This window comes from Cibotium barometz, chromosome 15 (assembly GCF_041138505.1).
Source record: "Cibotium barometz isolate CiBa-2024 chromosome 15, ASM4113850v1, whole genome shotgun sequence".
Classification (NCBI taxonomy): domain Eukaryota; kingdom Viridiplantae; phylum Streptophyta; class Polypodiopsida; order Cyatheales; family Cibotiaceae; genus Cibotium; species Cibotium barometz.
Window position 1 is genome coordinate 48,965,737 of NC_141060.1, and position 22,545 is coordinate 48,988,281.

At 46.4% G+C, this 22,545-nt stretch overlaps 1 protein-coding gene across 1 annotated transcript in view; it reads left to right on the forward strand.

The window, feature by feature from the left end:
* Positions 1-22,545, forward strand: part of LOC147631402 (uncharacterized) — a 166,436-nt gene that overhangs the window by 20,433 nt on the left and 123,458 nt on the right. Inside the window, exons 4-5 of the mRNA XM_086809182.1 lie at positions 15,651-15,788; positions 16,075-16,145. Of these exons, the coding sequence (XP_086665308.1) occupies positions 15,651-15,788; positions 16,075-16,145 (209 nt within the window). The remainder of the gene's footprint in view (positions 1-15,650; positions 15,789-16,074; positions 16,146-22,545) is intronic.

A 22,545-nucleotide genomic window follows, 5' to 3' on the forward strand; every position in this document is an offset into this window, starting at 1 on the left:
CCTGCAACAAAAGTACATCCGTGGACCCTCTTGTAACAGCAAGGTGAAGCTGGTCTTTCAGAAGGCGCTTCCTACCATGGGTGGGAAGCCCTCCAAGGCCTTGAACATTCCATGAGATGATTCTCATGGAAGAGAAGAGGGTTTGACCCCCGATCTAAGAAGACGATGGGCAGCCTGAGGACGCCTCTCATAATGCTGGAGGACGGGAAAATCCACGGGGCAAAGTCCACTGACAGGCCCTTGTCCGAGGCCCTGTACAGTACCTGCATATGTACGAGGGGCATCAAGGGCAATGGCATCATGCTGAAAATCTTGCAATACATGATCCCCGCTGCGCTGAACATCCTGCATATCGCCCCCTCTCCAAGTAGAGAGGACTCAACAAAATCATCCTGATCTGAGATATCATCTCTCTTCAAAGATGCATCAGGTGACACATTCTTTTGACCAGAAACATCATCTATCTGTACATGATCCGAGGAGGCCTTCCCATCAATCGCACCAGGGGGGCGGGCGTGAGAGACAGCTCGCCCCACCTGGCGGACTGAAGGACGGGAAGGAACCAAGGGAGGTGGCGCTTGAGAAGCACGCTTACGAGCCCTCCTGCGACCCCGAGCCCGAGGGCAATCTCAAGCAAAGTGACCCTGTTGGTGACAAACCCAGCACTGATCGAGTTTACCTGCAATCTCCATACGTTGCTTCAAAGGGCCACAAGGGCCCGGAAGCAAAACATAGTCCTCAAAGAGCTCAATGTCACGGGCAAGAACCATGACCCTAGGGACAGCATCTGCTGAGGTAGTGACCACTTGGGCATAAGATGTCGGCAAGGTGTGGAGGGGGGGGGGGGGCACTTGAAGAACTAGGCCAAAGGCAGACCCGATGGCCTCTAACATAGGCCAATATGCGCGAGGAAGACCTGGGAATCTGAGAGTAATCGGGAAACGGTTCTGGTCTTCCTCAACAGGGTCAAAATAGCTGGAGTAGGGAAAAAAGAATATCTTCCTCGGGCCCAATGGCAAAGGGTTGCCCTTCAAAACCTCTGAGGCTGCATCCTCAATCAAAATCCACTTGGAAGAAACCTCTTCCAAGCAACCTGACATCTCGAAAGTGTGGAGAGAGGTCGGAGGGCAGAGCCGCCTGGACCCAATCCCGAGCCTAGAGACGGGACGGGTGAGATCCAAAGATTTTGGCAATGAGGGTCGTTTTGGAGTCTTTCTCTATTTCGGCGTAGAGGACCGCGGGCTCGGCTTTGGAAAAAACAATTGTTCGCCCAGCCGAGGGAGATTGATTAGCCATGATGCTCATTGAAGAAAAAGGCCGACTTGAACCCGGATGAGGAGCAATCTGAACCAAGGGGAAGAGGCAGGCAAGGAGGCGGAGGAAAGGAAGGGAGGGTGGAAAAGGGCAAAAAAATAAAAAATAAAAAATAAAAATAAAAAGGAAGAAAAAAGAAGAAAAAAGAAGAAAGAAGAAGAAGAAGAAGAAGAAGAAGAAAAGAAAATAAAAAAGAAGAAAAGAAAAAAGAAAAAGAAAAAAAAGAAAAAAGAAAAGAAAAAGAAAGAAAAAAATAGAAAAAAAGAAAAAAAGGAAGAAGAAGAAAAACCAGGCAAAGAAGGGCGAGGGAAGGGCAGCGCAGCAAGGGCTGCGTAGAATGGAGGAGGCGGAGGAAGGAGGGGAGGCGGCAGGCGAAGAAGGGCTGGGGAAGGGCAGCGTAGCAAAGGCTGCGCAGAATGGACGAGGCGGAGGAAGGAGGGGAGGCGGAGAGAGGAGGGGAGGCGAACAAGGAGAGCAGGAGGGGATGGGGCGCAGGCTGGAGACAGCAGCGGGAGGAAGAGGGGCGGGCAGAAGCAGGGGGGAACTGTCACGATTGTGACTAACTCTCTTAATCTCTCCTTAATTACTCCTTAATCTCTCATTAACTGGAAAGACACCTGTGAAGGGTCACACCCTTACACATGGGTCACTATCAAAGGACATGTCTATTCATTAAAAGACACACCCCTAAGTCCAAAGGACATAACCATTGATTCAAGAGCCACACCCCTTCCCAGGGATGTGCCTCTTCACTTGTACTCTTTCGGCCTCTATTTAAGAAAGGTCCCAACTCAGTCTTTTCCTGCAATATTTGTCCTATGTTCATTAATTAAGTCTTAATCATGTTAATAAAGCTATAAAAGCTTTACAGTGGTATCAGAGAAAACTTTTTTCACCCTATGTTATGCCCTAACCCTAACCCTAAAATCAGTCCTAACCCTAACCCTAACCCTAAAATCAGCCTGCCCAAACCCTAAAATTGGGTGTAGCAAGTGTTGAATGGAAGAGTTGGAGAGAATGCCCCATCAAATTCAGCCCCCAACTCCCAATTTTTACTGATTAAGTTTGGGCCAGCCATATGTAGGACACTCTTGAATAAAGACAAGACAAAAAATAAAAAAAAAGCCTTCAATCAGGAGGCTTACCCCTTCAGCCGGCACCCCTTCATGGCCAGGCACCCCTTCCATGAACTGTCGCATCCCTGCATGATCTAAGCAATCCTGACGCTGATGAGAAGCTTAGAAGACCCGTTTTAGGGGGTTCTTCAGAGTATCCATATCCGCGCAGGTGCAGAACAGGCCGGCCACACACAAAAGCTGGTACGAGGACCTTCATACTGAAATAAAATGAGTATTTTGGCTTTAACTAATCACCACTAATGGGGTTTTTACCACTAGCTAATGGGTTTTTTTTTGAATGCTCGTGACTCAGACCCTGATTCCGAGCAACCTGAGCTAGGTTTTGATAAAGGATATGTCCCCCGAGACGAGAGGTTTTCTGCTCTGAAGAAGGATCTCTTTATGAGTGCGGGAATGAAGAGCTTTGGCCGCCACATTCTTTCTGCAATGGAATGTGTCATATTTGAAGATCGGCCTTTTTATAGTATAGAGAAAATCCACAGCTTGTTTGTTAAAAAAACTGATGCCCCTGGATCCCCCTGGATCTTCCGCTAGTCGGTTGCTGCCGGTGAAGAGCGCATGACGATTTGTTGATTTTTTTATTACCAAAAAATAATCAACACCCCTCATACCAAAGGTTATGACCCTAAGGGTCTAATTGCCACGTCTACAAATAATAATTAAAAAAAATCCACAAACTCACCTTACGAAACGGCGCCACCTTGCTTGAGCAGTTTCGGCATGCACCCGCCGCCATCCTGCATAAGGTTTTCCTCGCGCCAGCTTGCACCGTCCTCCTCCACGGATTTAGCACCCGTACCTCTCCTCATTGTTGGCATCATGCTGTCTACGCCTGTGTTTGGACCAGCCACTTGTAGTTGGTGCTTTTTGTTGAATTGACGGCAACCTCCTTTAGGTGTGATTTTTTTATGCTGGTCTTCTAGTACTATATTGACACTTGATTGTAGCCGAAAAATCTATCCAAGAAGCTGTAATCTTCTTCACTGGCCACTCTCTCCAAAACATGTTCCATATAGGGTAATGGATAACGGCCTTTCCTAGTAGCTGCGTTGACCTTTTTAAGATCGACACCTCGGGGGATTCACCTCAAAAAATGTTAGTGTATCACGTGAGTTCAGCAGGAGGGATTTTTTAATTAGATATATTGAGAAAAATTAATAGGATTACATTAACAGGAGGGGTTTTTTAATTCAACTTTAGAAAGCATTCCGTTAGTTCATAAGTAAAGAGAGAGGATCGCCCTTACTATACTGGATGGTCTATCACCGCTTCACCAGTACGTAGCCTCTCCTCCCGGGATTTCCAAATGCCGCACCCTCCAGCCGATGGTTCTTACTAGAGCCCAGTGGTGTCATCACCAGCAAAAACCCCCAGAGCCTCGTCACCTTGAAGCCTCTACATCAACATCTTCTCTCATGGCAGAACCTGTTCACATACCAGTTTCTCCAGAATGGCAGCTAGCTTTGCACAACTTCAGCAGCAATTCCAACAGCAACTCCATGAGTCTATGGCATCCTTGGCTTCACAGATCCAGCAGCTCCACATGGATCGCCACTCCTACACGAGTTCCGTACCAACAGCAGATGTATCAGCAACAGCACCAGCGGACGCAGACGTCATTCCTTCCGAGGTAGAAGGTGACGACCTCAAAACTCTTTATCGTCTTTTACAAGCTTGTAAAACAAAGAAATTGGAAATTAAACCCCCTGAATCTTATGGTGGTCAGCGCAATAAGCGGATCTTAGACCAATGGCTCTACGAACTGCGGTTATACTTTGAAACCATGACTCTTTTTGATTCCAAAAAGGTGATTTTTGCGGTATCCCTCCTCAAAGACACTGCTTTATTGTGGTGGCAACGACGATAGCACGCCGGAAAGTCGGTTACAACATGGAAAAAATTCGAGCGGGTCCTCCGTAAGCAGTTCATACTTGCCAATGTGGATTTCCAAGCCCGTACTCGCTTACGCCATTTGGACCAAACTGGTTCCTTGGCCTCTTATATCTCCCAGTTCACCAACTTGATACTGGAGATTGACTCTTTGTCCCCAGCGGACGAACTTCATGCCTTCGTTGAAGGTCTTAACCCCACACTGTGTGCCGATGTTCAGAAATATAACCCTATCGATCTTGCCGATGCCTTGCAGACATTAATTCTCGAAATTCGGCCTCTTCCGATCGAGCTAATGCCTTTCAGAAAGCCAATGGATCTCGTATGAACCGAGATGGTCGCAGAGAATCTTCTGGCACTTCTACCTCCCAGCCTAATCCCCAATGGAATAATTCTCAACACCCTCGCCGATTAGAAGGATCGTCCTCTTTTGAGTCCCAACGTTCTTAGTCCTTCCAACCACGCAGTTCGGATCGTGGACGGGACCAAGGACGTGACCAATCTCGCAATCCTTGTCCTTCCACTGTTCCTTCTGGACGGGATCAACAAAAGACAGGATTGTGCACAATTTGCAATGGACCTTATCGTTGGTTTGAGTGTCCCAAAAAACCAACCCATTGACAGAATTCTAATGTGAACCCTCCACTTTCGAGGAGAAACTGTTAGAAGTCATCTCCTGTCTTTATCAGACACCAGGGCCTCTGTTGTGGGTGTGCCTGCCCTTTGTAGGCGTTTTATCATTTTTCCTCACTCCCTGTATTTTTTCCCCATTTTTCCCTATTTTTCTAGGGTGTGGGAGGCAGTGTAGGACCTATCGGCTGTACCAGATGCTGGCCGACTGATGTTTTTCACTGGTCGTGGGCATTTTATGTCCTGTTGGCTGTCCTTCTATTGGCCGACTGCACTCATGGGGCCATATAAAATGCCCCCATGGCCCCCCACCTATTGTATCTTGTTTTCATTGCGGGATCTTGTGTATAGAGAAGAGTTACACGCCTATCTCTCTCCTTCTCTTGTGCTGTCTATTTTCTGCACTCTACTTGCTCTTGTGATCTCAGATTTTGTTATCATCTCTGTTGCATATTTTGACATGGTATCAGAGCCCTAGGCTCTTGAAAGATCTTGGGAGTTTTCTGAGCAAGAGGGGGATTGTTATGTTGCTGATTGGTGGACTATTAGGGACTGTTCGGGAAGAGAAGTAGCAAGAGGAAGGCGGGCTAAGTTGCTGGACAGCAACTTGCAGGTTTAAAGTTTTTTTTTCCCTTTTTAGTTACGTCCCCGCGATGGCAGATTTGTTAGAGATGGCTAAGAAGCATGTGAAGATTCCAACTCTCCCCACGTTCCTAGTGGACCGTCAGTTGGACGAGAACAATTACGGCATCTGGAAGGTGATGATGGAGTCTGTGCTGGAGTCATATGACCTTGGTGATTTCATTGTTATCGGGGTTACACGGCCGGAAGCAGAGGAAGGGGAGTTACTATCAATGAAGAAGGACCGCGAGGCACAGGCACAGATGTGGGATCGTGTCAACGCCAGGGTCCGGTCATTTATCTTCCTCAACTACACACCACAAGTAATCAATCACGTAAAGCATCTGACGCTGGCCAGAGGCATATGGCAGCACTTGGCTTCTCTTTATAACAGGGTATCGCCCATGAAGAGGATTTCCTTGGAAGTATAGATGCGGGTTATGAACCCTGCAAAGTCGTCGACGATGCGGGAGCACATTAACAAGCTGCAGGCCCTTCAGCAGGAAGTCCTCCAGGCTGGGAAGGAGATATCTTCAGAAGATATGGCCATTACTTTGCTGTCCCACTTGCCTGCTCAGTATTCCGCTTTCTACTCCTCTTTGATTACTAGTGGCAGGCTCAGCATTATTACCTGGGAGGAGCTTGTTGTGCCCATGGTCCTAGACCAGGAGGAACGTTTCACGAACCACCCTCACAGCGGAGGTTCGGAGGCCTTAATTGGGCAACGGCCGAAAGGCCGGAATAACAACAAGGGCAAAGGGAAGGCTTCACCGGAGAAGTCTTCAGAGAAGAAGCCTGAAACAGAATGAGAGAAACTGAAGGCCTAGCGATCCTGCAATGATTGTGGCGAGAAAGGCCACTACTGGAGGAAGTGTCCTAAGCGGACTGGGAAGAGTGCTAATTCTTCAGCCTCAGCTGCAAAGACTCCTGCATTTGTGCACTTAGACATGATGGACTCCGATGCTTCATCGTCTTCGAGCGAGGAGGCAGTTGGCTTCACCGCAAAGGATACTCGGGAAAATGGATTCTTGACAGTGGTGCTTCCAGGCACATGACTCCGTCCTGTGACTTCTTTCTGGATCTGAAACAGCAGTCAGGTCGCATTTTCATTGGCGACAACTCCACCATTCCGATTCACAGTGAGGGCCGAATGGAGATTATTCCCGACGGCAAGGGGGGCAAGCATGCCTCCCGTGTTCTTTATGTCCCTGCTCTTGGTTTTCATCTTCTGTCAGTGCATGAAGTATGCAAGACTGGCTTTCGGGTGGAATTTGAGGAGCATTCAGTTGCTCTACGGGACCGTGAGACTGGCCAGGTTGTTTGGGAAGGCGGTGTGGAGAATGGTATCTACAAGCTCTTTGCACTCTCCTCATTGACAGGTTCTTAGGTCGGAGATCTGTGGCACTTTCGTTTTGGCCACTTAAATGTGGATGCACTGCGGCGAGCGTTTCGGGACCAGATGGTGGTTGGCTTGCCAGATGTTGGCAGCAGGCAAGGACGTTGCAGTTCTTGCATACATGGTAAGTAGCATAGGGAATCCTTTCCGAAGCAGGCTTCCAGGCAGGCTTCAAAACCATTGGAGTTGATTCACACTGACTTGTGTGGACCTCAGCAGACACCATCAGTGGGAGGATCTCTCTATTTTATGCTGCTTGTTGATGACTGTACTAGATTCACGTGGGTCTACTTTCTTTCACAGAAGGACCAAGCTTTTGCACGGTTCAAGGATTGGCACGTGATGGTGGAAAAAGAGTCTGGATTGCAGGTAAAGATTCTCAGGGCTGACAAAGGGGGTGAATTCTCCTCGAATGTATTTCGCAGATTTGTGCAGATCATGGCATCAAGAGGGAACTGGCCAATACAGGATCGCCTTCAGAGAATGGAGTTGTAGAACACAAAAACAGGACTGTGGTGGAGATGGCAAGGACCATGCTGGAGCATTGTGATCTTCCTCGTCCACTTTGGGGAGAAGCTGTGGCAACGGCTGTCCATACCCTCAACTGGTCTCTGATGACTTTAGTACCTAATATGACTCCGTGAGGCATACTTTGACAGAAAACCTGATATCTCGCACTTCTGTGTTTTTGGGAGTGATGTGTATGTACATATTCCGAAGAAGCAGAGGGGGAAGCTTGACTCCAAATCCCGCAAGCTTATATTTGTGGGGTATAATTCTCTTTCCAAGGGATACAGATTGTATGATCCAGAAAGGAATGAGGTTGTTGTCAGCTGGGATGTGGTCTTTGATGAGCATGTTCCTGTATCCACTATTGAGGAGCTGCCACTTCTTGGAGATCCGAAAGAGTCTGATGATGATTCCTAGACTATTGTTCGAGTTGATCCACCTCAGTCAGTACAGGAGGTTGAGCCTGCAGCTGGAGTAGAGCCCCTGCAACGGCAGGAGGCTCCACGATCTGTTCGAGTACCCAGGTGGTTGTTGGACACCCTTCGGGAGTCAGGTGTCACGGAGTTACCCTCCAAGTGGACCACAGAGGACGGCCCTCGAAGATCGCACAGAGTCCGCGACAAAAGCAATACAATGGAGCTTCTTCAAGTAAACTATGCTTTGATGTCTCGTATTATGTGGGACAAGGAGCCCACTTCCGTGAAGGAAGCCCTTTCACAGGATACTTGGAGGAAAGCCGTGCAGGTGGAACTTGATGCCATCGAGAAGAACAAAACATGGGAGTTGGTACCGAGGCCGTTGAAACGGTCAGTCATTGGTGTCAAATGGGTCTTTAAGACCAAATATGCGTTAGATGGGTCGGTGGACAAACACAAAGCCAAACTTGTGGTTAAAGGTTATGCTCAGCGGCCAGGCATCGACTACGAGGATACCTTTGCACCGACAGAATGGATGACCATGATTTGGACCGTTCTTGCCCTTGCTTCTTCTCAGAGGTGGCCAGTGCAAATGGATGTAAAATCTCCGTTCCTTAATGGTGACCTGTAGGAGGAGGTGTATGTTGAGCAACCTCCAGGCTTTGTTGTTCCAGGATCAGAAGGGATGGTTTACAGGTTACGTAAGGCCTTGTATGGTCTTAAGCATGCTCCTAGGGCTTGGAATCAGAAGATTGATTCCTTCTTTGTTCGGACTGGTTTTCAGAGATCGGTTGCAGATCCCAACCTGTATCTCTTTCGGGAACGCGGCATGGTTACGATTATCATCCTTTATGTGGATGATCTCATTCTCATCGGCGGTCATGTGGATGGAGCACATTGGCGTGACGAAGGCTGCCTTGTCAAAGGAGTTTGAGATGACCGATCTAGGCTTACTCCACTTCTTTTTGGGATTGGAGATCTGGTAGACCCAAAGGGGGTTTTTTGTCTCTCAGCAGCGGTATGTTCATGAGTTGCTTGAGGCCTTTGGGATGCAAAACTGCAAGCCTATTACTTCGCCGATGGACCCGAACACAAAGTTAACTGTTAATGATCATTGTGAGCCAGTTGATGCCTCGCAGTATCGGAAGTTGGTTGGTTCATTGATCTGGTTGCTGAACACCAGATTGGACTTGAGCTTCTCCGTGGGGCTGTTGAGCTCTTTTATGCAGACGCCATTGAGGACTCATTGGGACGCAGGATTGCGGATCTTGCGGTATCTGCAAAGTGCGAAGGATCTAGGACTCTTTTTTACACAGGAGGGGATGGAGTCAAACTCCAAGGTTGGAGTGACTCAGATTGGGGAGGAGATCAAGACACCAGGAGATCCACTTCAGGTTACAGTTTTACCCTCGGCTCAGGAGCAGTTTCTTGGAGTAGTAAGAGGCAGCCAACTATTGCCCTATCTTCGACAGAGGCAGAGTACCGGGCTGCTTGTGGTGCTGCTTGCGAGGTTGTGTGGCTGCGGAGGCTGCTAGGCGAGATTGGGTTTCCACAGAAGGAGCCCACAGTCATCCAGTGTGATAACCAGAGTTGTATGGCTATTGCTCGGAAGTATTCCATGCCCGGACCAAGCACATAGAGATACAGTATCACTTTGTACGTGAGAAGATCTTGGCTGGTGACATCTTGCTACTTTATTGTTCGACGGAGGACAATGCGGCGGACCTCTTCACGAAGTCTCTACCCCAGGCTATGCTCAGGCGGCACTCCAGCTCCCTAGGGTTGATTTCACGGCCAGGAGCTGAGAGGGGGTGTTAGATGTCATCTCCTGTCTTTATCAGACACCAGGGCCTCTGTTGTGGGTGTGCCCGCCCTTTGTAGGTGTTTTATCATTTTTCCTCACTCCTTGTGTTTTTTTTCCCATTTTTCCCTATTTTTCCAGGGTGTGGGAGGCAGTGTAGGACCTGTTGGCTGTACCAGATGCTGAGTCCCAGTTGCTCTCTGCTGCTAGCCGACTCCACACGTGTGAGGGCCGACTCTGATATGCTGGCCGACTGATGTTTTTCACTGGTCGTGGGCATTTTATGTCCTGTCGGCTGTCCTTCTACTGGCCGACTGCACTCATGGGACCATATAAAATGGCCCCATGGCCCCCCACCTAGTGTATCTTGTTATCATTGCGGGATCTTGTGTATAGAGAAGAGTTACACGCCTATCTCTCTCCTTCTCTTGTGCTGTCTATTTTCTGCACTCTACTTGCTCTTGTGATCTCAGATTTTGTTATCATCTCCGTTGCGTATTTTGACAGAAACCCCCAGTTGCTGACAAAGGAAAGCGTGCAGTTAATCACCATGCTCTTGCACATGCTTCGGTGATCACTGCTGTTGCAGCAGCTCAAGCTGCCTCTTCACCGTTGCCCCAGTGGTCTACTCAGGTTTTGGTTCTTCAAGGTTCTATTTCTAGTCACCCTATTCAGGTGCTCATTGATAGTGGGTGTTCTCATAACTTTGTGGGAACCACCTTGACTCAGAGATTGAAGATTCGGACTTCTCAAATTGCTGTTATTTATGAAGTAGAGCTTGCCGATGGTTCCACATTTTTGTGTAACACCGTTGCCAAACACCTCTCCTTTCGAATTCAGCACCATCGTGACAAATTGGATTCCAAAGTCATGAATTTGACACATTATGATATGATCCTTGGTCAATAATGGTTTTATCAATATGATCCCGGAACCATTCCATACAATTTGCTCAAGATGATATGCTTGTGGCACTCGAAGGCATCAGAGACCAACCTTCTACACCAACCCTTTCAGCTCTTCAAGCAAAACGGTGAGTCCGCAAGAGTGGTTGCTTCTCAGCACTTTTAATGGTCTATTCAGCCAACGATCCTCTCGAGGACATAGATACGAAGGTGATGTACCTCAAGCAACCTTTCTTTGCTCCATACTTGGATCTTTTTCCTCAGGAGCTTCCTGCTTTTCTCCCACCTCGGTGACCAGTCGACCATGCTATTGATCTCCTTCTTGGCAGTGCTTCACCTACTCGTGCTCCATATCGAGTTTCTTTTACGGAATCTCAGGAGATACAGCGACAACTTACCGAACTTTTGGAGAAAGGACATATTTGACCAAGCAAAAGCCCTTTTGGAGCTCCAGTACTTTTGGTGAAAAAGAAGGATAAGTCTATGCGCCTTTGCATCGACTATCATGCCCCTAATAAGTTGACTATCGAATAAGAATCCTCTTCCGCGCATTGATGAATTGTTTGATCAATTGCTCCATGCAAAGGTCTTCTCCAAAATTGATCTTAAGTCTGGATATCATCAGATTCGCATTCGCGAAGGTGATGAATATAAGACAGCTTTTCGCACAAAATATGGTCATGACGAGTACTTGGTTATGCCATTCGGGTTAACCAATGTCCTTGCAACATTTATGAGTCTGATGAATGATACAAGTTCGTCATTATCGATCTTGACGACATCCCAGTGTTCAGTCGCAAAATGGAAGAACACAAGGCACATCTTAAGATTGTTTTCCAAGTGCTTCGTGACAATGCTCTTTATATTAATCCAGGCAAAAGTGAATTCTTCAAGACATCCTTGGAGTACCTTGGACATGTTGTTTCAGCAGACGGTATTTCTGTGGATCCGAAGAAAATACAGGTTATTGTCAATCGGCCAACTTCCACAAACATCCATGATGTTCGTTCTTTCTTGGGACTTGTCAACTTCTATCACACAAAGGTTCATTGATTTTCCGAAATAGCTGCTCCTTTCACAGAACTTCTAAAGTCCGCTCTTGCATTCAAGTGGAATAAAGCCGCAACACAAGCTTTTGAAAATTTAAAGACAGCTTTGACAACAACTCCTGTCATGGCTATTCCTGACCCTACTCTCCCCTTTGATGTTTATACGGATGCTTCTGATATTGCCATCCACTAGTGCCGTCTTGATGCAACAAGGACGTGCTATTGCATTTGACAATCATAAGCACTCTGCAATTCAAGTAAGATACCCAGTATATGACAAGGAATTTTTGGCTATTGTTCATGCCTATCGTGCTGCATGGAAACATTATCTCCTTGGTGCAGATTCAGTGGTGAAAATAGATCATCATTCTTTGAAATATATCTTCACGCAGCCAGTTATGAATGCTAGGCAAGCGCGTTGGGTCGAATTCTTAGCCAATTTTCATATGACAATCGAGTATGTTCTTGGTCTTACCAATGTGGTTGCGGATGCCCTCAGTCGTATGCTGCCAGCTTCGGTCTTGGCTATTTCTACAGTTGAAATGGATATACCTCAAAGTTTTAAGGACCGTTATTCAAAGGATCGTGATTTTGGAAATGCATTTCAAATTCTTAATTCTTAGAATGCAACTCCTTCCGAATTGAAGATTTATGGAGCATATACAATAGTGGATGGTTTATTATATTATCAGGACCATATTTGTGTACCTCATGATACTCATGTTGGAAGAGTATTGGTGAAAGAACATCATGAGGTCACTTATGCTACACACCCAAGCATCAACAAGACATATCGTCTTTTGACAGCTACATACTATTGGCCTCAAATGAAGCAAGATGTTATTAAGTTTGTTGAAGTATGTCTCTCGTGCCAAGGTATGAAAGCTAGCAGACAAGTTCCAGGTGGTCTTCTTCAACCACTTCCAGTTCCTAATGAACGCTGGGAAAGTATTAGTTTGGATTTTATCACTTCATTGCCACGTTCTTCTAAAGGCAATACACAGATTCTTGTGGTGGTTGACAGATTTTCTAAAATTGCACATTTCATTCCGTGCAAGAAAGCAGTCCAGGCTTCGGATATTGCAGTATTGTTCATATAGTATATCTTCAAAGTTCATGGATTGCCAAAATCTATAGTTTCAGATCCAAAGTTTACAGGACATTTTTGGACTTCGAGATTAAAGTCTCTTGGTATAAATTTACTCTTTAGCTCTGCTTATCATCCACATACAGATGGACAAACGGAACGAGTTAATCAGATTCTGGAAGAAATGCCGCGTCATTATGTTCAGTCTCGATTAGCTTCATGGGAAGAATATTTACCTTTGGTGGAATTTGCTTATAATAATTCTTATCATTCAGCTATTGGAATGACACCTTTTCGAGCAGCTTATGGCCATACTCCCCTTGTTCCTGCCAACTTTGTTCTTCAACATAAAGTGGCTTTAGCAGACCAACGCATTCAGGAAATGCAAGATATTCTATTACAGATTAAGATGGTCAGCGTCCAAGAGCAATATCCACGCACAGCTAATAAGCGTCGTCGTCACATTGAGTTTCAAGAAGGAGACTTGGTATTATTATATATTGCCCCTCATCGATACAAGACAGTGAAATTAGTCTTCCCAAAGCTTCGCCCAAGATATTATGGACCCTTTCGTATTATTAAGAAGAACTCATCTCTCAGTTATAAGTTGGAGTTACCGCCTTCTTGCGGTAGAATTCATTCAACTTTCCATATTTCTTGGCTCAAGAAGTTTGTGGACGGTGATTCTGCAGTTTTAGATATTTTGGATTATGTTCCAGAAATCGAAGATGAACACATACTCTTAATTCCCGAGATAATTCTTGATGTCAGACAGAAAGAAACACGACATAAGCTCACTACAGAATTTTTGGTTAAATGGAGAGATCTTGATGATTCCGACTCTACTTGGCAAAGTGATGAAGACTTACAGGAATATCCAAAACTTCTTCGGGAATTCTTTCAAAGACAACCATCTCTTCTTAGCCAGAGTTTTATTTTAAGTGGGAGGGAATGTCACGATTGTGTTTAACTCTCTTAATCTCTCCTTAATTACTCCTTAATCTCTCATTAACTGGAAAGACACCTGTGAAGGGTCACACCCTTACACATGGGTCACCATCAAAGGACATGTCTATTCATTAAAAGACACACCCTAAGTCCAAAGGACATAACCATTGATTCAAGAGCCATACCCCTTCCTAGGGATGCTCCTCCTCACTTGCACTCTTTCGGCCTCTATTTAAGAAAGGTCCCTATCTCAATGCAAACAACTCAGTCTTTTCTTGCAATATTTGTCTTATGTTCATTAATTAAGTCTTAATCATGTTAATAAAGCTGTAAAAGCTTTACACGAACAACGGGGGAGGAAGGAGGGGAGGCGGAGGAAGGAAGGGGGGCGACATAGACGAGAGAGGCGGAGGTTCGAGGAGCTCGCAGGTCTTCAGCATGCACGTTCCCTTCTGTTTGCATTTTTGCATCAGCATGTTCTAGATGGTGTTTAGGGTTGAAAGAAGACTCTCAGAGCTTCCGTTGTCACGTGCATCCCGCACTTGATGCCACGTAGACATATATCTGTACAGAAGGTGCAGGACGTGGGGTGGAAAACTGGTCCCATGTGAGCCTAGTCCGGGACGAGTCAGCCAAGGTCCCACTCCAGTCGTCCGAGGTCAGGTGTGCATTGTCCTGCACATGTGTCCAAGGTTAGGTGTGCATTGTCCTGCACATGAAACAGTGCCAGTTCATGCTGTGAGTCTCCCTCTGGAATGATGTCAGTAGTTCTGTGTATTTGGTATGATACTGGATGCCACACTACTGTGTAGACAGTCAGGGTTTGCATATAGGAAAGGGGCCAGCCCATAGGGCTACCCCAAGGACAGATGTGGGCATGGGAGAGGTGTAGAACCACCAGCCATGGGATGGCCATGGAAGGGCTGTAGGACAGCCCTAGGGCTCCTGGACAGGCAGCCGACAGGGTACACAGCCCCTAGAGGACTGTAGGCCAGGTATGGGGCAGCCCACACAGGCTGCCCAGCAGCCAGAATCTCATGCGCATGGTGGCCAGCACCCATATAAGTGATGCGCAACACTTTTTAGCATTAAATGCTGATTTTACAGGTCGTGAGGCATTTTTAGACAGCCGACTGGTTTTAATCCAGCCGACTAGCATCAGTGAGGGGTATAAATACCCATTGCATAATTCAGTTCCAATCATCTCATATTTCACCAAGTGTTGAAGCTGATCAAAGGGCTAGGACAGCCAAGGATAAGCTAACGTAGAAGGGGTGAAGGATTGAAGGTTAAGGGCAGAGGATTCTCCTCAGGCAAGAAGGTTTAGGTTCAGTCTTTTATTTCAGTTTTGCATCATTCTAATAAAAGCAAATACACCATTCGTGGTGGGGGCCCTACAGAGGGTATTCGGGACCCAATACTGTGTCCTCTTCTCCCTCCCTCTATTTTTTTGCACATTTACATTCAGTTTTTGTGCGTTAATTTTCATTGTGACAAGTGTGCTGGTTTCTGAACATTGAAGTTACGATCTCCCCCGAAGCTTCGGCATGTTGCAGAATTTTACTACTACAAGGCTACTTTCCAACTTATCGGTGTGTGAACAAAGATCATTGGTTGAGCTTGAGTGCACAGCCCAAAACTCGTCCTGAAAACATGTGGTGGTCTAGTCACACAAGAATCCACCATTGGCATTATATGTGTATGGATGTGTCCCACAAGTGTTGTATCTGAAAAACCATAACCAATTTTGAGAGCCAGGCTACCCTTTGTACCCAATGTCCATGTCCCATCATTACCCATGCATGACTCATCCACCATCTGGAGCGTTTGAAAAAGGCAATGAGGAGGGAGACATCACACAGGCATGTTCTAACTTTTCAAAGGAACCTTTGTTGTGTACAGGTCAAGAGCCTCTTAATTTAATTATTGTTTTTTTCAAATTAGTGGACAAGGTTTTTGGATGCTGGAGATCTACCACATGCAACTAATGAGGGACACATGAACAATTTTTTCAATGCTTTGGAAACCTCTTGTGATCTGGAGTACAATGCGATGTTATTGACAGTCAAACGCATTTATAAGGTGCATATTTTTCAATTGGATTGGATAAGGTTATTATAAGGTAACATTTTGGATTAAATGAGACTATACAGTTAAACTATATGGATCAGAACATTTTTTTGACTCTTGATCTATTAAGAAAATTATTAGAGACCCTTTTCAATGTCGATTTTTCTCTTTTAAGATCACCCTTTGAAAAGTTCTCGATAGAGAGGAGATTGCTTAAATGAGGAGTTTTTGTCCATAACAGTCTCCACACTTTAAGCAGACTCGTTCTCTTAACAGGGGTACATCATAAAAATTGCAGGTGTTTTTGAACACAGAGGAGCTTTCTTTGGTTGAAAAGCAGAAAGGGAACAACCTCACTTCAGCAGAAAGGTGAAGACACACCAAAAAAGGAGTATATTTGCTGTGGCCATGCTAAGTTAGCAACTCAGCCTAAACACATTGTTTCTACATAGTTTTGAATGGAGTGGCACTTACAATTAACCTTTAAAAGCTCTTATAATTATTTTATGAGTACTGCTTATATGTAAACAAATCATGTGACATATCCAAACCAGTGAATGATATTGCAAGTTTGTGTCATGAGGATTTGAAAGGTTGATAGAACCATATGATCATATATTAATGCTATGACTTTGTGCTAGGCAATCCTTGATCATGTGCTCCTATTTTCTTAGAGTGGATATAAGATCTAACCAGTATCGAGATGCCACTTGCCAAAGTGCACCTTTCTTGGGCAAATAAAGGGAATTACTTCTTCTTACACATTCACGAGCGTTGGCGGTTAGGGCCTTGATTGCTGTGTCTGGAGCTGCATCTGACTCCTCAACATTTGGGGTTGGGAGGTTCTTGCGTGGCTTCTACAATTGATTTCAAGTGGATTCAGAGGAAGGTGAAGAGTCTCAAGGTCGGGTGGGTGAAGGGGTTCTTGGCATCATGGATCATGATTTCAGGGCAAAGCTCTTCTCTGCAAACTTAGTGAACAAGGCTTATAACTAGGATCGGAGCTATGGAACGATTTTTTCATCACCCGAATAACTGTGGACAAGGCCTGCACCTAGGATGGGAGCCATGGAAGGCCTTTCTTAATGCCAGCATAACAGGATCCATACCCAAATGGGGCCCTTAGTTACCCGGACACAAATGGATATCTTGAGTTGCTGTGGCAGCCAGTGGGACATATATTTTTTTGTGTTGTTTTTGCTCCTCTGGTCAATGTTGATTCGACTACCTCACTGCGGGAAAAAATTGACGCACAACATACATGTCTTTCATTGAATGGTCCAATCATGTGGGCTGTGGATAAATTTTGCTGTGGTACAGTGATTGGGCATCATGGATCATGATTTCAGGGCAAAGCTTTTCTCTGCAAACTTAGTGAACAAGGCTTATAACTAGGATTGGAGCTATGGAACGATTGTTTCATCACCCGAATAAGTGTGGACAAGGCCTGCACCTAGAGGGGAGCCATGGAAGGCCTTTCTTCTTGTCAAGTAAAACAGGGCTGATTATATTACCACAAAATCTCATACAAACACGCCTAAAGTGCCAAAAGATACAAGTGTGACCAACCGCACTCAAAGGAAAAATTTATGCCAAAAAACAAAACCTATACAAAATCTCAAGGAGGGAGATAAGAGATGTGGGACATAAACCACTGTGGAGGAATGTACTTTCACCGTGGGGTACCATCCTGCAAGTGGGTGATATTGTATCTCTATGTGCTTGGTCCGGGCATGGAAGACTGGGTTCCGAGCAACAGCGATACAGCTCTGGTTATTATACTGGATGACCGTGGGCTCCGTCTGTGGAAACCCAATCTCGCCAAGCAACCTCCGCAGCCACACAACCTCGCAAGCAGCACCACAAGCAGCCCGGTGCTTTGCCTCTGTTGATGACAAGGCAATAGTCGGCTGCCTCTTGCTGCTCCATGAAACCGCTCCTGAGCTGAGGGAAAAACCGTAGCCTGATGTGGATCTCCTCATGTTTGGATCTCCTCCCCAATCTGAGTCGCTCCAACCTTGGAGTCGAACTCGTTCTTTTGTGTCACCTCCAGTGGTGTAGAAGAGTCCAAGATCATTCGTACCCTGCAAATACCGCAAGATCCGCAATCTTGCGTCCCAATGAGACTTCAACGGCGTCTGCATGAATGAGCTCAACAGCGCCATAGGAAAGCTCAAGTCTAGTGTTCAGCAACCAGATCAATGAACCAACCAGCTTCCGGTACAGAGAGGCATCAATTGGCTCACAAGGATCATTCACTGTAAGCTTTGTGTTCGGGTCCATCGGCAACGTGATAGGCTTGCAGTTCTCCATCCCAAAGACCTCAAGCAACTCATGAACATATTGCTGCTGAGAGACAAAGAACCCCCTTTGGGTCTGCCAGATCTCCAATCCCAAGAAGAAGTGGAGTAAGCCTAAATCGGTCATCTCAAACTCATTTGACAAGGCAGCCTTTGTCACTGCAATGTGCTCCATATGACCGCCGGTGAGAATGAGGTCATCCACATAAAGGATGATCAACATGACCATGCCACGTTCCCGAAAGAGATAGGTTGGGATCTGCAACGGATCTCTGAAATCCAGTCCGTAGAAAGAAGGAATCAATCTTCTGATTCCAAGCCCTGGGAGCTTGCTTAAGACCATACAAGGCCTTCCGCAACCTATAAACCATCCCCTTTGATCTTGGAACCTCAAAGCCTGGAGGCTGCTCAACATACACCTCCTCCTGCAGGTCACCATTAAGGAACGCAGATTTAACATCCATCTGATATACGGGCCACCGCTGAGAAGAAGCAAGGGCAAGAACAGTCTGAATCATGGTAATCCTCGCTGTCGGTGCAAAGGTATCCTCATAGTCGATGCCAGGCCGTTGAGCATAACCCTTAGCCACAAGTCTGGCTTTGTGTTTGTCCACTGACCCATCTCACGTATACTTGGTCCACTTGACACCAATGACAGATTGTTTCGACGGCCTCAGTACCAACTACCAAGTGTTGTTCTTCTCAATGGCATCTAGTTCCACCTGCATGGCTTTCCTCCAAGTATCCTGTGCAAGGGCTTCCTTGATGGAAGTGGGCTCTTTGTCCCGCATGATACAAGACATCAAAGCGACTTTTATCACGAACTCTGTGCGATCTTCGAGGTCCGTCCTCTGTGGTCCATTCGGAGGGAAGCTCCATGACACCTGACTCCCGAATGGTGTCCACCAACCACCTGGGTACTCGAACAGAATGCGGAGCCTCCTGCTGCTGCGAGGGCTCATCTCCAGCTGCAGGCTCAACCTCCTCAACTGAATGAGGCTGTCTAGCTGGAACAATCGACTGGGAATCATCATCAGAATCTTTTGGGTCTCCAAGAAGTGGCGGCTCATCAACAGTGGAAACCGGAACATGCTCATCAAAGACCACATCCCTGCTGACAACAACCTTGTTCCTCTCTGGATCAGACATCTGTATCCCTTGGAAAGAGAGTTATAACCCACAAAGACAAGCTTTTGGGACTTTGAGTCAAGCTTCCCCCTCTGCTTCTTGGGAATGTGAACATATGCATCGCTCCCAAACACATGGAAATGGGAGACATCAGGTTTCCTACCAAAATATGCCTCAAAGGGAGTCATGTTCGGTACTGAAGTCGTCGGAGAACGGTTGACGATATGGACAGCCGTAGCCAGAGCCTCTCCCCAAAGCAGACGAGGAAGATCACGATGCTCCAGCGTCGTACTCGCCATCTCCACCACAGTCCTGTTCTTACGCTCAACTACTCCATTCTCTGACGGCGAACCTGTATTGGCTAGCTCCTGCTTGTTTGATGCCATGTTCCGTACAAAATCTCACGAAAGCATTGGAAGAAAATTCTCCTCCTTTGTCAGCCCGAAGAGTCTTCACCTGCAAGCTAGACTCTTTCTCCACCATCACATGCCACTCCTTGAACCGAGCAAAAGCTTGGTCCTTCTGTGAAAGGAAATAAACCCATGTGAATGTGGAACAATCATCAAGCAGCATAAAGTACAAAGAACCTCCCAAGGATGTAGTCTGCGTAGGTCCACACAAGTCAGTGTGTACCAACTCCAAAGGTTTCCAAGCCCGCCTGGAAGCCTGCTTCGGAAAAGATTCCCTATGCTGGTTACCACGAATGCAAGAACTATAGTGTCCTTGCCTGTTGCCAACATCTGGCAAGCAAACCACCATCTGGTCCCGGAAAGCTCGCCGCAGTGCATCCACATTCAAGTGGCCAAATCGAAAGTGCCACAAATCACCAATCTGAGAACCTGTCAAAGAGGAGAGTGCGGAGAGTTTGTATATACCATTCTCCACGTCGCCTTCCCAAACAACTTGGCCAGTCTCGCGGTCCCCAAGAGCAACAGAATGCTCCTCAAACTCCACCCGGAAGCCAGTCTTGCACATCTAATGCACTAACAACAGATGAAAACCAAGTGCTGGGACGTAAAGAACATGAGAGGAATGCTTCCCCCCTCTGCCATCGGGAATGAGCTCCATTCGGCCCTCATTGTGTATCGGTATGGTGGAATTGTCGCCAATGAAAATGCGACCTGACTGCCGTTTTAGATCCTGAAAGAAGTCACGAGAAGGAGTCATGTGCCTGGGAGCACCACTATCAAGAATCCATTCCCGAGTATCCTTTGCGGTGAATTTAACTGCCTCCTCACTCGGAAGATGAAGCATCCGTGTCTAACATCTCCAAGTGCACCAAGGTTGGAGTCTTTGCAACTGAAGCTGAAGAATCAGCACTCTTCCCAGTCCGCTTGGGACACTTCCTCCAATAGTGGCCTTTTTCGCCACAATCATTACAGGTCCTCTCGGCCTTCAGTTTCTCTCGGTTTGAGTCGGGCTTCTTCTTAGAAGACTTCTCCGTTGAAGCCTTCCCTTTGCCCTTGTTGTTATTACGGCCTTTCGACCGTTGGCCAGTTAAGGCCTCATAACCTCCGCCCTGTGGAGGGTTCGTGAATCGCTCTTCCTGGTCCAAGACCATGGGCACAAGCTCCTCCCGTGTGATGGTGCTGAGCCTGCCACTTGTCACATGCACTCTGCACTCAGTGCATGGTGACAAATTGGCTCATCATCAGCAGTGCAACATTTGTACATTATTAGAACCTAGTAGGATGATAGTTGTCGTAAGCTGTGACCCCATTGTACACCCTCAATCCAGGATAAGTCAGGCATGAGCTACGTAGGTCATTACTCAGCATTAGCGGGTCAGTCAGTTAGTCAAGTCCCTTAACCCACTTGGAGAGAATCATTCATGCATGTAGAGTCAGTAGAAGCCTTAGGGTTTGCATCACAAAGCACTCTGCATCCTGCATAATATGCATTCATATGCCTGTGCATCATTTAGAACATCCCAGAAGCCTTAGGGAATTTAGTAGGATTTATCTCGTATTTTTCCCATAGTTTATGGTATTTATTTAGCATTTATTGTCATTTATAAATATAACTTTGTTAAATAAATGACCAGTCAACTTGACCAGCCCCTATCTAGTATAAATAGGCTTGCATAGGGCTTAGTTTCTCATTCAGTCTTCAGTGTGCTAAGAGCTTTCCTCCTAAGCCCTAGGAGTTCCCTTGCCTTCAGCACTAGACTAGTCTCATCCAGCCTTGGAGTTCTTGATCTTTGCTTCTCCAACCCTTTGAGCATTTGCGTTTTTGCTTCAGTGATCCATAGTCTCAAGCGCAGCAATTCAGCAGTACCAACGCAGCAATTCAGCAATCATAACGCAGCAGTACAGGAGGACAGCATTCAGGCGCAGCCGTACAGTCCTCCACAGTCCCCAAATCAGCAAATAGACCTGCGTTTCTGTCCAGCATCAGCCTACAGCCTTGCGTTTCTGTCCAGCATCAGCCTACAGTTTGCATTTCAGTCCAGCCTCATCCATACAGTCTGCGTTTCAGTCTACAGCAGTTCTCAGCCTTCTAATCATCATCCACATCTGCCCCAGCCATCTGGTGAAGGTAACACAGCATTCATAAGCATTTACAGCATTCTAACATAGCTTAGAACAGTCCACCGCCTTCTTTTCTCAGCCTCAGGTGTGCAGTCCTTCCTCATGCCCTTGGGAAGAGTGCATAGGCTCGAGATCAGTTCATTAAGGTGTTTCTACAGCCGTGTAGAGTTTAGCCAAGCTTCCAATCCTCCGAGATCTTGCGTTTGGCTTATCTACAGTCCACAATCATTCTCGCTAAAGTAATAAAGCAAATACTATCTTGTTATTGGGATAGGAGGTCGCAGCCGTACAGTCCTCCACAGTCCCCAAATCAGCAAACAGACTTGCGTTTCTGTCCAGCATTAGCCTACAGCGTTGCGTTTCTGTCCAGCATCAGCCTACAGTTTGCGTTTCAGTCCAGCGTTATCCATATAGTCTGCGTTTCAGTCTACAGCAGTTCTCAGCCTTCTAATCATCATCCACATCTGCCCCAGCCATCTGGTGAAGGTAACACAGCATTCATAAGCATTTACAGCATTCTAACATAGCTTAGAACAATCCACCGCCTTCTTTTCTCAGCCTCAGGTGTGCAGCCCTTTCTCATGCCCTTGGGAAGAGTGCATAGGCTCGAGATCAGTTCATTGAGGTGTTTCTACAGCCGTGTATAGTTCAGCTAAGCTTTCGATCCTCCGAGATCTTGCGTATGGCTTATCTACAATCCACAGTCATTCTCTCTAAAGTAATAAAGCAAATCTTGTATCGGGATAGGGGGCCCGTCAGTGGGTAATTTGGGACCCAATCTGGTGTACAGTTCTCATATCTCTCTCTCAT